General features: G+C 38.2%; 1 protein-coding gene across 2 annotated transcripts in view; it reads left to right on the top strand.

Annotated features, from left to right (window-relative positions):
* Positions 1 to 13,177, top strand: part of Znf148 (zinc finger protein 148) — a 141,251-nt gene that overhangs the window by 63,688 nt on the left and 64,386 nt on the right. For both annotated transcript variants that reach the window (XM_008842978.2, XM_008842979.3), the window contains exons 3-4: positions 1,154 to 1,285; positions 10,620 to 10,964. In XM_008842978.2, the coding sequence (XP_008841200.1) occupies positions 10,632 to 10,964 (333 nt within the window). In that variant the 5' untranslated portion in view covers positions 1,154 to 1,285; positions 10,620 to 10,631. The remainder of the gene's footprint in view (positions 1 to 1,153; positions 1,286 to 10,619; positions 10,965 to 13,177) is intronic.

The following is a 13,177-nucleotide window of genomic DNA, read 5'->3' as shown; positions in this document are numbered from 1 at the left end:
TGTAGTTTCTGACTCTTGTGTGATACTCGGGCCTTCAAGTTTAGTTCTGCTTCTTTTATTTTTGAGCTTTATGTGTCTTTGTGGTTTACTTTTTGGGTATGAAGAGCTGGTTCGTCTAAGCTTCTGGTTCTCTCCTTTGATTTTATATTGTTGTGGCTGGGTTGATTTTGTCTTCAGGAGTTCCGCGGTTGCCCAATTCCAATGTGGATCAGAAGTTTTCAGACTTTCTCCTTAGGTCTGGAATCTTCTAAGAATGGTTTTGGCCTCAGGAACTTGGGTGTTGGACTGACCTGAGACCCTGTCAGTGGCCGTGCCACGCAGGGCTGCAAAGGCAGATGGGGTGGGAAGAAGCCCCAAGATTTCCCAGGGAGTGGATTGAGTAGCTGGGTTGTACTGGATGCAAAGGATCAGGGAGAGGAAAGGTAAGCGTCCGAGCCCCAGAAAGAGGCTGGCAGCCCCAGCAAAAGGCTGGCAGGTGTTGCAGGACCAGGGAAGTAGAGGGAGGTGAGGGCGGGTCCAGGTCCAGAAGCTGTGCCCCTTGGGCCCAAGAAAGGCACTAAGTTGGTCTGGGTGAGATGGGTCAGGAAGCAGTATTGGTTCCCCCGGTGTCTGGGGCTCCAAATCTAGGGATGGCGCAGGTCCCAAACTAGGAGTAGCGAACAGCAGGGGAGATGGAAGGGTGAATGTGGCTTGGGGAGTCAAGGCGCTGAGGGCTACGCTATAGACTTACCCCAAGAGGCCTGAGGATAGGAGTGCAGGCTAGGAGAGTTAGCCGGTGGTGCAGGTCCAGGGACGCAGAGAGAGGTGAGGGCGGGGCCAGGACCAGGAGCTGTGTCCCTAGGGCCCAAGAAAGGCACTCAGTTGGTCTGGATGAGAAGGATCAGGAAGCAATATTGGTTCCCCAGGTGTCTGGGGCCCCAAGACTAGGAATGGCGCAGGTCCCAACCAGATTATTTCTTACAAGGCCAAGGTTTCTGGTTTACTACCTGCCACTATTGTAATTTCCCAGTTTCATACCTAAAAGCAAACCTGTGCATTCTCGTGCAGATGCAGCTTACTACATTAGCAGAGTAGTCACTTCAATGTGTTTACAGCATGTTTTCTCTCCATGATCAATGTGCTTTTTTTATTGTGTATGTGTGTTTTATTGTAGGAATTGGACAGCAGGAGTAATTGAGACAATACTGAGTTTCTGGAGCCAGTGAAGGTAGAAAGTCAACATGATTTCTTTCTCAGCTCTACAGCATTCCCTTCCTTGAAGTCTTCATTTTTACTTCAGACTCAGGTAACTATTTTTATAATCCTCAATAACTACATTTTATTTCTTTAAGCTTTATTATGATTAACTTAAAATAAAACATCATGTAGTTCATTTAAGGAAGCCATTCTGACTACGATGTGTGGATTGACCAAATCTTTGAGTGTTGTCGTTGTTGCTGTTGTTTAAGCTAGCAGTGTTGAGGAAGTCATGTTTTTGAAATACAGAACCTTTTTGGATGATAGATGTCATGTTGGGTTTGTATAATAGTTTCTGTTTGGTTTTTCTTTCTGAAAGAGACTTTAATGTTTTCCTTGAAAAAAAATTTAAAATGAAATTGATGAGTAATGATATCTCTTTTTAGATTTTCAGTTTAGTTTAAAACAAAAAATATGATATATAAAATATATCATATAATGGTAAGTGAAGTTTAAGTAGAAGCTATTTTCTTATTTAATCTTCCTTAACAAAAGATTACAGTTTTTAACCCCCATCCTTAATACATTTCCCAGAAGGTCTTAGGGAAACTTTTTTTTTTTTTTTTTGGTCTTTTTGAGACAGGGTCCTCTTTTAGCCCCAGCTGTCCTGGAACTCACTATGTAGACCAGGCTGGCCTTGAACTCACAGAGCTCTGCCTGCCTCTGCCTCTGCCTCCCGAGTGCTAGGATTAAAGGTGTGCGCCACCACGCCTGGCTTGGGAGACTATTTTTATACCTGAAAAAATTAGACCTATTACTCTCTATATCTGCCATTTTTTTTTTAATATTGATAAAAATATGTGGTGGTTAGTGTTAGGGTTGATAGGGTCTAGAATCACCTAGAAGATAAGCCTTTAGGCACAGCTCTGAAGGGGATATCTAGATTAAGGTTAGTCTCTGAGCATATCTGTGAGGGATTATCTCGAGTATAGTCATCAATGTGGGAAGGCTCATCTTTTTATGACTGACCTGAAACTAGCAATGTAGACCAGGCTAGCCTTGAACACACGGAGATCTGTCTGCCTCTGCCTCCTGAATGTTGGGATGGAAGATGTGAACCACCATGCCTGGTGGGAAGACCCATCTTATTTGTGGATGGGACCTTTCCCCAAGCAAAGACTCCTGGACTGTATAAAATGGAGAAAGTGAGCTGGGTACCAGTGTGCTTTCATGTATTGCTCTCTTCCTGACTGTGGATGCAGTGTGACCAGCAGGTTCAGGTTCCTGCTGCCTTTACTTGCATATACTGAACTATGAGCAAGAGTAAATCCTTTCACATTTAAGTTGCTTTTGTCAGTGTTTTATCACAGCTAAAGGAAAAGAAACTAAGATATGCTACTGTAAACTTATGCACGTTGTGTGTTTATCTGTAGTAAAATAGGAAGCAGTCCTTTTTTTTTTTTGTCTTTTTTCTTTGAAACGGTCTCCCTGTAGCCCCAGCTGGCCTGGAACTCACTATGTAGACCAGGCTGGCCTTGAACTCACAGAGATCCACCCACCTCTGCCTCCCAAGTGCTGGGTCTACAGGCGTGTGCCACCACGCCCAGTTTATAGGAAGCAGTCTTAAAGATAATGCATTTATGTTTGATATTTTAGTATCTAGCCTTGGCTGCTGTGCTAGGCTTATCACAGTAGAAATATGTTTTTATTTACTTGGAAATTTCATGGAAACTATCCCATGGTTGTGTGGAGGTTCCAGAATTGTTATGGTCCAGGGCACCATTACCTGGCACTGCCATTCTTTTATTGGGGTAGGGGTTGTTGGGAATGATCAAACCCAGAACATGGTTCATTCTAAGTGAACTACACACTATCACTAATATATCCTCAACCCATGTTGTTTATTCTCAATTTAGATTCCATCTTGTTGTCAAGCATGGTTACCATAGTACATGCCAGCAGGGAAAAAGAAAAAGGAAGAGCATTTTGCTTTGCTTTTAAGAAGAATTGTGTATAACATTTCCACTCAAATCCCATTGGCAACAACTTTGTTATTTGATCATAAGCAACTGTAAGGGGGACTGGATAATAAGTCTTACCTAGGCAACTATGTCTCACATAACTTTTAGTACTGAGTAAGGAGAGAACAGATTTTGGGTGTGAATGGGGAAAGCAGTCAGCTGTCTTATCACACTAGAGTTTGTGTCAGATTTACTTCTTATTACAATGAACAAGAAGGGGCTAGAGAGATGGCTCAGTGATTAAGAGCATCTAGCAGAGGACCCAGATTTGGTTCCCAGTGCCCACATAGCAGCTAACTGTCCATAACTCCAGTTCCAGGAATTCTGACACCCTCTTCTGGCCTCTGTGGACATTGCATGCACAAGTGCACTTAAAAATACTCATACTTATAAAATAAAAATAAGTATGTCAAACAATAATAAACTTGTATTGATTTAAACAGTTAACACTTTCTGTTGTGGGACAAATCTTGGTTACTATCTAGCACATACTAAAAATAACCATTAGGTGTTAATCATTTGCTCAGAGTTTATATGGAACTTTAAATATTTTTTTCATTCTTTTTATTATATAAAATTATAGTAATTCAGTTTTCTAATAGAGTCAGTATTTTAAACATTAGTTTGAATTGTTCATAGTGGCAGAAAATACAATGGATACCATAGCTAGAACCAACAAAATGTAGGCTTGCTTTGCTTGGATCCTTCCCTCCTCTTCCTTCTCCTCTTCCTCCTCCTCCTCTTCCTTCTCCTCCTACTCCTCCCCTTCCTTCCTCCGCTTGTTAAAGATAAATTATAATTTGAGTTGGCAGAAGTGTAGTGTTTTAATTTCTCAGTAACATTATTTTCTTGTTATATTGTTTTAGAAGACATTAGTGATAAGTATTTGGAATATAATTTGGTCAGATTCTTTTTTTTTCAGGGTGGGTTTCTAGTATGTAGAAATACTTGTTACCTTTGCCTTAATTATGTATAAATTATTTTTCTGTGTTTAAAAATGGTCAGTTTTATTGAAGTTTTTACATTGTACAAAATGGTGAGTCTTACCTTGAAAAATTTTAATTAATAATTGTATTAATAGCTATTGAGGTTATATGTTTATTACTTAAATATCTTCTGTTGTTACTGGCATTGATCAGGGAACATTTTATCTAGGTGCCATTGTTAGGAACTATGCTCTTATTAGGATGTTTCAAACAGCAGTTTATAAGAAAGACCTTGTAATATGCAAAATAATAGTCATACAAAGATTTATTTGAGAGCAGAGCCAGGCATGGTCACATATGCCTGCATTCCCAGTACTTGGGAGGGTGAGGCAGGAGGATCAGTATGAGTTCAAGGCCAGCCTGACCTACAGAAAGAAACTGTTGTCTCAAAAACACAAAATCCAAAACAAAAATAAAAAGAAATATCTAAGATGTCTCTGAATGTAAACTAGGCCAGACAAGAGTGTTTTTTTCATTTAGAAATGAACAGGTTTTGCTTAGATCAAAACTAAAGGGTAAGAGCATAGAAAACTTCATAGGCATGAAAAGTGAAAACTTTATAAAACGTTGGTTCTGGTATTGATAAGGGTTTCTTTATTTCAGCACACACACACTTTGTTTGTGAGACCAGGCTGTGTAGACCCTGAACTTGCAGCGTTCTTCTTGGTTCTGCATTCCACAGGCTGGGTTTACAGTCATGGACCACCGTATTCTGATGGCTGCTTGAAACCTGTGTCTCAGTGAAGATATTTTTGTTTTATTTTGTCTTTTTGAGACAGGGTCTCCCTGTAGCCCCAGCTGTCCTGGAACTCACTATGTAGACCAGGCTGGCCTTGAACTCACAGAGATCCGCCTGCCTGTGCCTCCTGAGTGCTAGGACTACAGTTGTGCACCACCACACCCGGCCATCAATGAAGATATTTTATGATGAAATTTCTCCCTAATTAGAATAGAAATATAAATATCCAAATTAATATACCTGATGTCTTCCAGATAAACAGGGTTTTAGTGAAAATGCTTTGGTTCAGAAGTAATTTGTGAGACCTGAGGATGTAGTTCAGTGGTGAGTGCTTGTCTAGCATGCACAAGGCTCTGGGTTCTATCCCCAGCACCTAGAGGTTAGGCAGAGAATTAGTTTATGAAGTCTATCCTTTTTCTTTTACTTATTTTCAGAATAAGTTTCTTTGAGTCTTTTACAAAGTGAGGTTTCTTTTTAGGTTGAATGGGTGTTGGTATAAAGGTGGGATATTGTTGGACCTTAGGGAATATTTTAAGTTGGCAGAAATAAAATCTTATTTAGGTTCCTAACCTTGTTTACAATGTTTTGTTTTTAACTCGTAATATATATTTGAAGTTCCATATTATTCAGTGACAGTTAATAGAAAATAATGTTGCTGCCAAACGCAATAAATAAATAGAAAACAGAAAAGTAGGATCTTGAAGTGAGAAGTATTTCTTTCATGCTTGAATACAGGTTAATTAAAGGTAGCAAATAACTGGTAGAGATATCTCATGTACACTGAAGGTGAACTAAATGCTTTGAAGAAATTTAGAGGATTATGGCACAAGCCTTTAAATCTTTTTCACTTTAAAACTAATAGCCCCTTTTCTTTGGTGTAGGTATATCTTTAGTATTGCTTTTTAAAACAAAACAAAAAAGGACAGGGTCTCACCTTGTAGCCCTGGCTGGCCTGGAATTTACTATATAGACCAGGATGGCCTCCAATTCACAGAAATTTGCCTGCCTCTGCCTCCCAAGTGCTAGGAATAAAGACATGTGTAAGCACACCCAGCTTTTTTTATTTATCTGCCATATATAGGTTTATACGGTTTTTTTTTTTTTAAACTTCCCAATTGAAAATGTAAAAATACAGGAGAGATTATCTTGGTAATAATTTGAAGAAAAAGAATTAAGGAAGGAAGGAAGGTAGTTTAAGTGGATATATCTAAACCATGCAAAAAGAATGGCTGAAGAGAAAGTCACTGAGGTATGAATGATAATAGAGATTGGAAAATAGAAAGGTTTCTTTCCACCCAGAGGCGAAAAAGGGATTCTCTCATGTTAGCCAGGAGATGGGGAGCACTCAGCTGAGGATCATTTGATGTCTGTGCAAAGCCAAGCAGTAGCACTGAAGTGCATTAGCATGTGGCGAGCACAAGGTGAGTGCAGCACCTTCTTGACACTGCCAGGGCCTTTTTAAGTCTAGAAGTGGGCTGGTGAGGAAAAAGTGCTTTGATCAAGGGATGCTTGATTTGAAATTGAAGTTTACTTTCTAGCTTTGTGACTGTGGTAAGCCCAAGATTTTAGTTAAATAGGGATATGTTGTAACTCCTTTGCGGATTAGGGCTCTGACTATGATCAAAATACATTGTATGACATTCTCAAATCAATAAAAATACTTTTTCAAATAAAAAAAATTTAAGTAAGGTAACATATAAAGGGTGCCCCCCCCCTTAGGTCGTACACCTAAAACCACCAGCACACATTAGTTGTCAACACAGGCTAGTTGTACTTCTTTAGGTCAGTATCATAATTATTTATTAAGACAGGTACAAATCTCTTCATGAATTTAGAAAGATACTTTTATCATTAATTGCATAAAAATTTTGTTAAAGCCTCATTAAGTATTTTAAGTGCCTTGTGTGTTGATTAAAAATGAGTAGCAATGCCCAGCATGTCAATGTGTTACAGTTCTGTTGACTTCTGAAAGCAAGCCCAAAAAGCCCCCTGAATATAGGAAATAATTTTGACAAGTGCTTGTATTAAAAGCTCAAATTTTGGGGCTAGAGAGATGATTCAGCAGTTAAGAGCACTGGCTGCTCTTGCAGAGGACCCAGGTTCAATTCCCAGAACCCACATGTTGGCTAACAACGGCCTGTCTAGAACTTCAGTTGCAGGGTATACGACACCCTCTTCTGACCTCCATGGGCGTTGCATGACATGGGTACACTTACATACATTGCAGGTACACTCATACACATAAGATAAAGTAAAAATAATAAGTAAAATTTTCTTTTTAGAAAAGCTCAAATTTTAAGTCCTTATTAAAAGCCCTGACTCAAAGCTTATGTACTTTGTGTCTACTTGTAAATCTACAGAGCTTTGTTTCTAAATACTTGTAGGTAGCAGATCAGGAACATTAAATTAGACAATGACAAGAGGAGGTTATTCTTGAAGAGAGCAGAAAGTGACAGCTGCTAATTTACGTTCAAGAACATCTTTGCTGAAGGCATAAATGACTAGGGAATTACCTAAACTGTTACAGTTAAGATTATTTTTACACAGCTCAACCAAAAGTTTGTCATGAGCGCGCGCACACACACACACACACACACACACACACACAGACACACGGCAGTTAGTGCAAACCTATGGGAGAAAACAACAGGACAAATGCAGGAAAACTGAGAAAGTAGACCTTTTTAATTGTCCTTGTACTGCCCCTCTGTGCCATTAGTTTTCCCCTGGTGACTCTTCAGCAGTCTCAGCAAAGCTAACATGTGCTGTGTCACTGTATGTTCAAAACACAGATACAATAAAGGATCACATGCACTGTCTCCAACACTGGAGGAAAACCCCAAACAGATCACTCATCCATGATTTGAAAGAGAAGATCCAAGTAGAGTCTTCCTGGAGATCCTTTCTTATCTCACTTTCCAAATTTTCCACTGTTAAGTTTTTTTAAAGGAAAAAAAAACAAAACCCAAACAAATCTCCAGAATAACCATTGATTAGAGCTTTTTATCCTTTTAAAAACACATGGAAAGAATCATACTACCTATATGGTTCTTCTACTTAATTTTTTTCATTTATTTTATCTTGTAGGACCAGCATGTGTAGCTAACCTCATTCCTTTCACTGACTGTGGGCATTTCAGTGCTTATCAGTGTTGTCTTTCCCACTAAAAGGTTGTACCAAACGTCTTTTTGCATATATTTTTGGTGAACTTATATGAGTAAATTCATAGGCTTGTGTATTTCCTAGCAGTGAGGTTTCTGAGTATGTTAGTTACTTTTTGGCTATTAAAGCCAAATACCTGACAAAACAGCTTAAAAGGTGGAAGAATTTATGGACTTGAACAGAACTCGTGGCAGGAGTGCTTGGAGGACAGTTGTTTACTTCATGGCAGACAGGAAGCAGAGAGGGCCAGGGATAATGTTCCCAATGCTCCCATGACCCCTGCCCTCCAGCTGGGCCCCACCTTCTAAAGTTTCCAGACCCTCCCAAACACTGCCACCATTGAGGTGTCAGCCTTTCGATACATATGCCTGTTGGGTGGACACTTTAGGTGCCAGCCTTTTGATACATGTGCCTCTTGGGTGGACACTTTCTCATCAAACCATAATACTAGGTCAAGAATACATACAATTTTTTTTATTTATTTATCAATTTTGGTTTTTGAGACAGGGTCTCCCCTGCTACAGCTGGCCTAGAACTCTCTATGTAGACCAGGCTGGCCTCGATCTCACAGAGATCCAACTCCCTCTGCCTCTTGAGATGTAGTTTTATTTTGACAGATATTTCCAAATTTTACTCTAAAATATTGTCTGATCAGTCTTCATTGACACTGAAGTATTTTCTGATATTTCAGAAAAACTGTGTAACACAATTTGTAGTTTATCCAATTTAACTCTAAATGTTTGACTTAATTTAGGATTATAGGAGTAAGGAGCCATCAGAATGAAGGAAGAGGTTTTTTTTTTTTTTTTTTTTTGCCTGTGATCTGTTTTCAGGAAGATTTTTTTTTTAAGAGATTATTTTCCACCTGGATTATTTCTACTTACTTTAACTTTACTACCTCTGTTGAGTTGCTGATTTCCTGTCCTAAGACCCTTATTGAGACATTTGACACTTTTTTTCCTCTTAAAATATTTCTTGTCCCTAAAGTATTTTTACTTAAGGCTGACTGCTTCAGCTTGATGTTAAGAATACAGTTAATAAAATGTTATGTTTTTATAGTTTGTTCACTTACATAATATAGGTATAGTACTATGGGAATATAATTTCAAATTCTTGAAGTACATGATCAAAACCATCTCCTATATTCTTCAAAACTCATAAATTTTTCATAAGAATAGTATATGTGACAGCAGCAGATGCAGTAAAGGGTCATTATTGTATGTATAAACTCCTAAGTTGAGGGCTTTTCACATTCTTTAAGAAAACAGTAAATAGTTTTGGAAAAAATATATGAATGATTTGCAAGGATTTCCAAAGAATTGGCCATAATAATCAAATTTTAGCCTTTTCAACAACATCCACTTAGTTGTAGGATAGATTTCTCCAAGAAATGTATAACATAGAATGTGAGGAGGGCAGTAACTTTAGATAACATATTTAAAATGCTGGACCTTTAAGACTTTCTTTGGTACCTGAAGATTCTGACACGGTAAAGGAAATGCTTGCTCTTCTGTCATATTTAAGACTGATAATATCTGGTACCTAGGAAAGCAAGAAGAGCAAGTGTAAGTTAGACTTTTGCTTACTTTTCTGTCTACAAAGTTCTATGAACTGTTCCTGTAAGTAAAGGTCACTCCCTTGATGGTATCCTTAGTAAATGAAAGGGTATTTTGATTTCAGTGGGGATTGGAATGCAACTTAACTTTTTGGTCACTCACCCAAATACTTGACTTCTGAAAGCCACAATCAAAGAATTGCTCTTTAATTAACACAATTTATTTGGAAAAGAGATTCTAAACCAAAACATAGCCTGTATATTTACTAATCCTAGGTCTCTCACTTTGGTAGTATTACGTTTATTTTATATACTCTCATGCCGAAAGTACTTTTTATTTTATTTTTCATTTCTTTAGTTTTTGTTCTTTTGAGACCAGATCTTTCAACATAGCCCTACCCATCCTGGGGCTTTCTGTGAAGACCAGGCTGTCCTTCAGCTTGCAGCAGTATTCTGCCTTCCAAGTGCTGAGGTTACAAGCATGTGCCACCATGCTCGTTATCTGCAGTGCTGGGGATTATTGAAAAAGGGCTTTGTGCATGCTAGGCAAGCACTGTACTACTGAGTTACATCCCCAGCCCAATTCAGTATGATGAATGAATATCTAGGTTTTCATTAATGAGTTGCCTGATAATGTTCTCTGTCAGGTTATGCCTTGCTGAGTTCATCTTTTTAAGACACTATAATATATTGAGTTATATAAATTCTTAAACTGAAACTAAAAATACGTTCAATTTGTTTTATGTTAAGTTCGTGTTCAATAATGAAGTAGGTTAAGATTTTATGCCTTAATATCAATGAATATTTGTTTTACTTCACCTTTGGAAGCCAATCTTGATCATTTAAATGTTCTGAATCATATGAATAAAATTTTTCTGTTTGAATGAATACCTTTTATAATTTGAAATTTTAAAAAATATCAAGTAGTTATATAAACTAATTTGTTATGCTTTGTTGCCAAACTTGGTCTTTCTACGCAGTTATACTTAAGCATGAACATTGACGACAAACTGGAAGGATTGTTTCTTAAATGTGGCGGCATAGACGAAATGCAGTCTTCCAGGGCAATGGTTGTAATGGGTGGAGTGTCTGGCCAGTCTGCCGTGTCCGCAGAACTGCAAGAGTCGGTCCTTCAAGATCGAAGTATGCCTCACCAGGAGATCCTGGCTGCAGATGAAGTATTACAGGACAGCGAAATGAGACAGCAGGATATGATATCACACGATGAACTCATGGTCCATGAGGAGACTGTGAAAAATGATGAAGAACAGATGGAAACACACGAAAGACTTCCTCAAGGACTACAGTATGCACTTAATGTCCCTGTAAGTACTTCTTTTATAAGACATTGGAGTTAGTTAAAAATGTTTATGATTTTGTGTTAAGCAATATGCAAGTCATCAAGGAAAGTTTTTAAAAACTTAGATTTTAAAATAGACTGACTAAAGTATTGATAGATACTATTTGAAAGACACAATTAAGGTTTTTTGTTTTCATTATTTTAGAAATTTAGCTTTTCCAACATTTATTTTTCTGTTGAGGTTATGTATGTACAGAATTTTAAGCACTTGGAAAGGTGTTTGTTTAACACCTGTGTTCTTTTTAAAGAGCATGAAGCTTGAATCCTAAACATAATTAGAATAAGGTCACACTCAAGAATTTTTTCCCCTTGCAATGCCTGCCTTTTTCTGTGTGAATGTAGGGTTAAACCCAGGGTGTCATGCATGGTAGAACACATTGCCACCTATCCTTGGCCTTCTTTAATTTTTTCTCATGCACCTCCATTGTGTCTTCTTTGTGTTCTGTCTTTGAAGAGTATATCTGCCCATTATTCTTTCCTATCCTAGATATTATGGCTCAGCAACAAAGATACTCTATTTTGGCTTTTTGTTGTTGTTTGTTTGAGGCAGGATCTCACTCTGTAGCCCAGGCTGATCTGGAATTCACCATGTAGACCAGGATGCCCTCAAACATGCTATGATCCCCCTGCCTCTGCCTCCTGAGTTGTAGGATTACTGACTTGCACCTGGCCCGCACCCAGGCATCTCTGTCTTTTCTTCTTCCACCTTTATACTTATTTTTTGTTAGTTTTGACAAAGAGTCTTGGTGCATGGCCCAGGCTGTCCTGGAACTCACTGTGTACCCAGTCTGTCCTCAAGCTTGTTGGCAGTTCTCTTGCTTCAGTCCTCAAATACTGGGATTTACAGGCGTGTACTCCCATGCCCAGTTGTCTAGCTTTTTTTTATCCAGTGGTCAGTAAAATCAGAACCACAGTCCAACTCTTACTCCTTCCTCCACCAATACTGGATCCCGAGTTTTTTCAGTTTTTGTTGTTTTTTTTTTAAATATGCAGTACTTTTGTTTTTTGCATTGGGATCATTATACACCCTATTTGGCCTCTTTGTTTCTGTCATAACTCATCACAGTTCTTTAGCCTGGAAAGTGCTCCATTATGACTATCCTGCTACTTCTGTGCTCTCTAGGATGAGTCCCTGAGATAGAGATTTGTGTTCACTTGTTCAATGTCTATCTCTTGATAGATTGTAGACTCTATAAGGGCAGCAGTTTTGATTTATTTTCCACTGTAGCCCAAGTGTTGAAGCATTGCATGAATCGCTTCACAGCTACTTAGAGTTAAAGTGCATACGCTCACCAACTGCAGGAGCCGTTTTACAATGGATTATGTTAATTGAATTTTGAGAAGTGCTGAGCCAGCTTTGCATATCTTTAACATATTCTAGGTATAAATCTTTTTATATACTGTTGGATTTGATTTGATGACACTTAGATTTTCATACCTATGCTTATGAGAAATAGTGGTTTGTAAATGTCTTGTAATGTTATTGTCTGGTTTGGTCTTTGGTAATGCTAGCTTTATAGAATGAATTAGGAAGTAGCCCCCAATTCTCTCTTTCTGGAAGAGATTGTAGAGAATTGATATAATGATTTTCTTTAAATGTTTGCTAGAATTCATCAGAATCTGGTGTTTTCTGTTTTCTTTTATAAATACAGACCTATTCAGATCATCTAAGTTTTTTCAGTGTTTTGAAATATAATATAATTGAAATTTAATATAAATATTCATAGTATTCTTTTATTATTCTTTTACTGTACATGGAGTTGCCTCTTGCACACAACACACACACAGACACACACACATACACACATGCGTGCGTGCACACACGCTTGTGTTATTTTATGACAAGGTCTGCCTGCAGCCCTAGCTATCTTAGAACTCACTATGTAGACCAGGCTGGCCTCAGTCCCACAGAGATTCACCTGTCTGCCTCTGGCTTGCAGAGAATAAAGGTGCATGCACCATAACCCCCAACCACCCCTTTGCCTCTTTCAGTTTTGATAGTTGTGGGGGTTTTTTCTTATTCTAGTATAGATACGTGCTTTTGTTTAATTTTCACATTTACCATTTTTAAGTTTACAGTTTAGTACTGTTAAACTCTTTATAGTGCTGTATAGCAGATCTCTAGAACTTTTTCATTTTGCAAATCTGAAACTCTGCTGAATATGGCTCAATTATCAC

The sequence above is a fragment of the Nannospalax galili genome, unplaced genomic scaffold (genome assembly GCF_000622305.1).
Source record: "Nannospalax galili isolate Female #2095 unplaced genomic scaffold, S.galili_v1.0 scaffold18, whole genome shotgun sequence".
Classification (NCBI taxonomy): Eukaryota; Metazoa; Chordata; class Mammalia; order Rodentia; family Spalacidae; genus Nannospalax; species Nannospalax galili.
This window is presented reverse-complemented; position numbering and strand designations above follow the sequence as displayed.